Source organism: Morone saxatilis, unplaced genomic scaffold (assembly GCF_004916995.1).
Source record: "Morone saxatilis isolate NCDOM2014 unplaced genomic scaffold, NCSU_SB_2.0 Contig11, whole genome shotgun sequence".
Lineage (NCBI taxonomy): Eukaryota > Metazoa > Chordata > Actinopteri > Moronidae > Morone > Morone saxatilis.
Window position 1 is genome coordinate 26,804,372 of NW_023339663.1, and position 955 is coordinate 26,805,326.

Sequence of the window (955 nt, forward strand, 5' to 3'; positions counted from 1 at the left end):
TTGGAAGGGGAGGGTGGAGCAAGATAGTCACTGCTAGATGCCACTAAATCCTACACACTGGTCCTTTAATTCAACCCTCTCCCTTAACTTTAGAATACGATTTGTGTTCAAAAGTCACAGTTTAGAGTTTGTATGTATTATGTTTATCTTAAGAGTGTCAAATTGTTCTTTTTTCTGTTTTTTTTGCAGCGAAATTATGTGATCAAGCAAGCCAGGGATCCAGCCATGTCAAGATGTAATTTTCCTCTCTATTATCAAATGTTACATCACATTTTTTGTCGAAGTAGCATGATGGCGTGTTTTTTGTCAACATCCTCCTCCTTATATCACTCTGTCTTAATTGCTAAGCCCACTGCTGTGCCTGAACTTTGAGTACAGACAGGAAACTAAGCTTTATATGTGTTAGGGCGGGGGTTACAAAAATAATCTTGCTTATTTTAAAAGGCTATCTTAAACCAGAGTTTTTAACATAATATCATGGTGGTGTGTCTTAATGTTTGTGTCCAGGATCAAAGACGTTATGGAGAGGTCCTTGCTTGAAGCCCTTGTCGAGCATCCCTGCGCTCGCAGCTCTGAGGTGGAGATGAAGAAGGATTTTAAAGGCTACAACTTGACATCGCCTGTAAGACACACAAAAGAGGTTTCATTCTTGAGCAGTTGAGAAAACAATCTCACCACAGGATTTATTTAGTAGCTCTTTTGGAGCTTTCAATCATAAAATCAACATATAAACTGCTGTTTCTTTGGTCGAGAGCAAACTTTGAACTAAAGGACTTACACACAATGGTTTCGTGTTGTGCACCAGTCTACACAGGCCACATCAGCGACATTGTGACCACATTGGTTCCGTGTTACGTACATTTTTGTTGCATACTCAGAAATGAAGCACATTTCCTCTTTGACACAAACCCAAATACAGTTATTTAAGCTTTTATGCATGTTTGCAACCATTGCA

General features: G+C 39.2%; 1 protein-coding gene across 2 annotated transcripts in view; it reads left to right on the top strand.

Annotated features, from left to right (window-relative positions):
• The window catches only part of adgrg1 (adhesion G protein-coupled receptor G1), a 15,423-nt gene that overhangs the window by 8,943 nt on the left and 5,525 nt on the right, over positions 1-955 (top strand). For both annotated transcript variants that reach the window (XM_035681862.1, XM_035681870.1), the window contains exons 5-6: positions 190-235; positions 508-622. In XM_035681862.1, the coding sequence (XP_035537755.1) occupies positions 190-235; positions 508-622 (161 nt within the window). The remainder of the gene's footprint in view (positions 1-189; positions 236-507; positions 623-955) is intronic.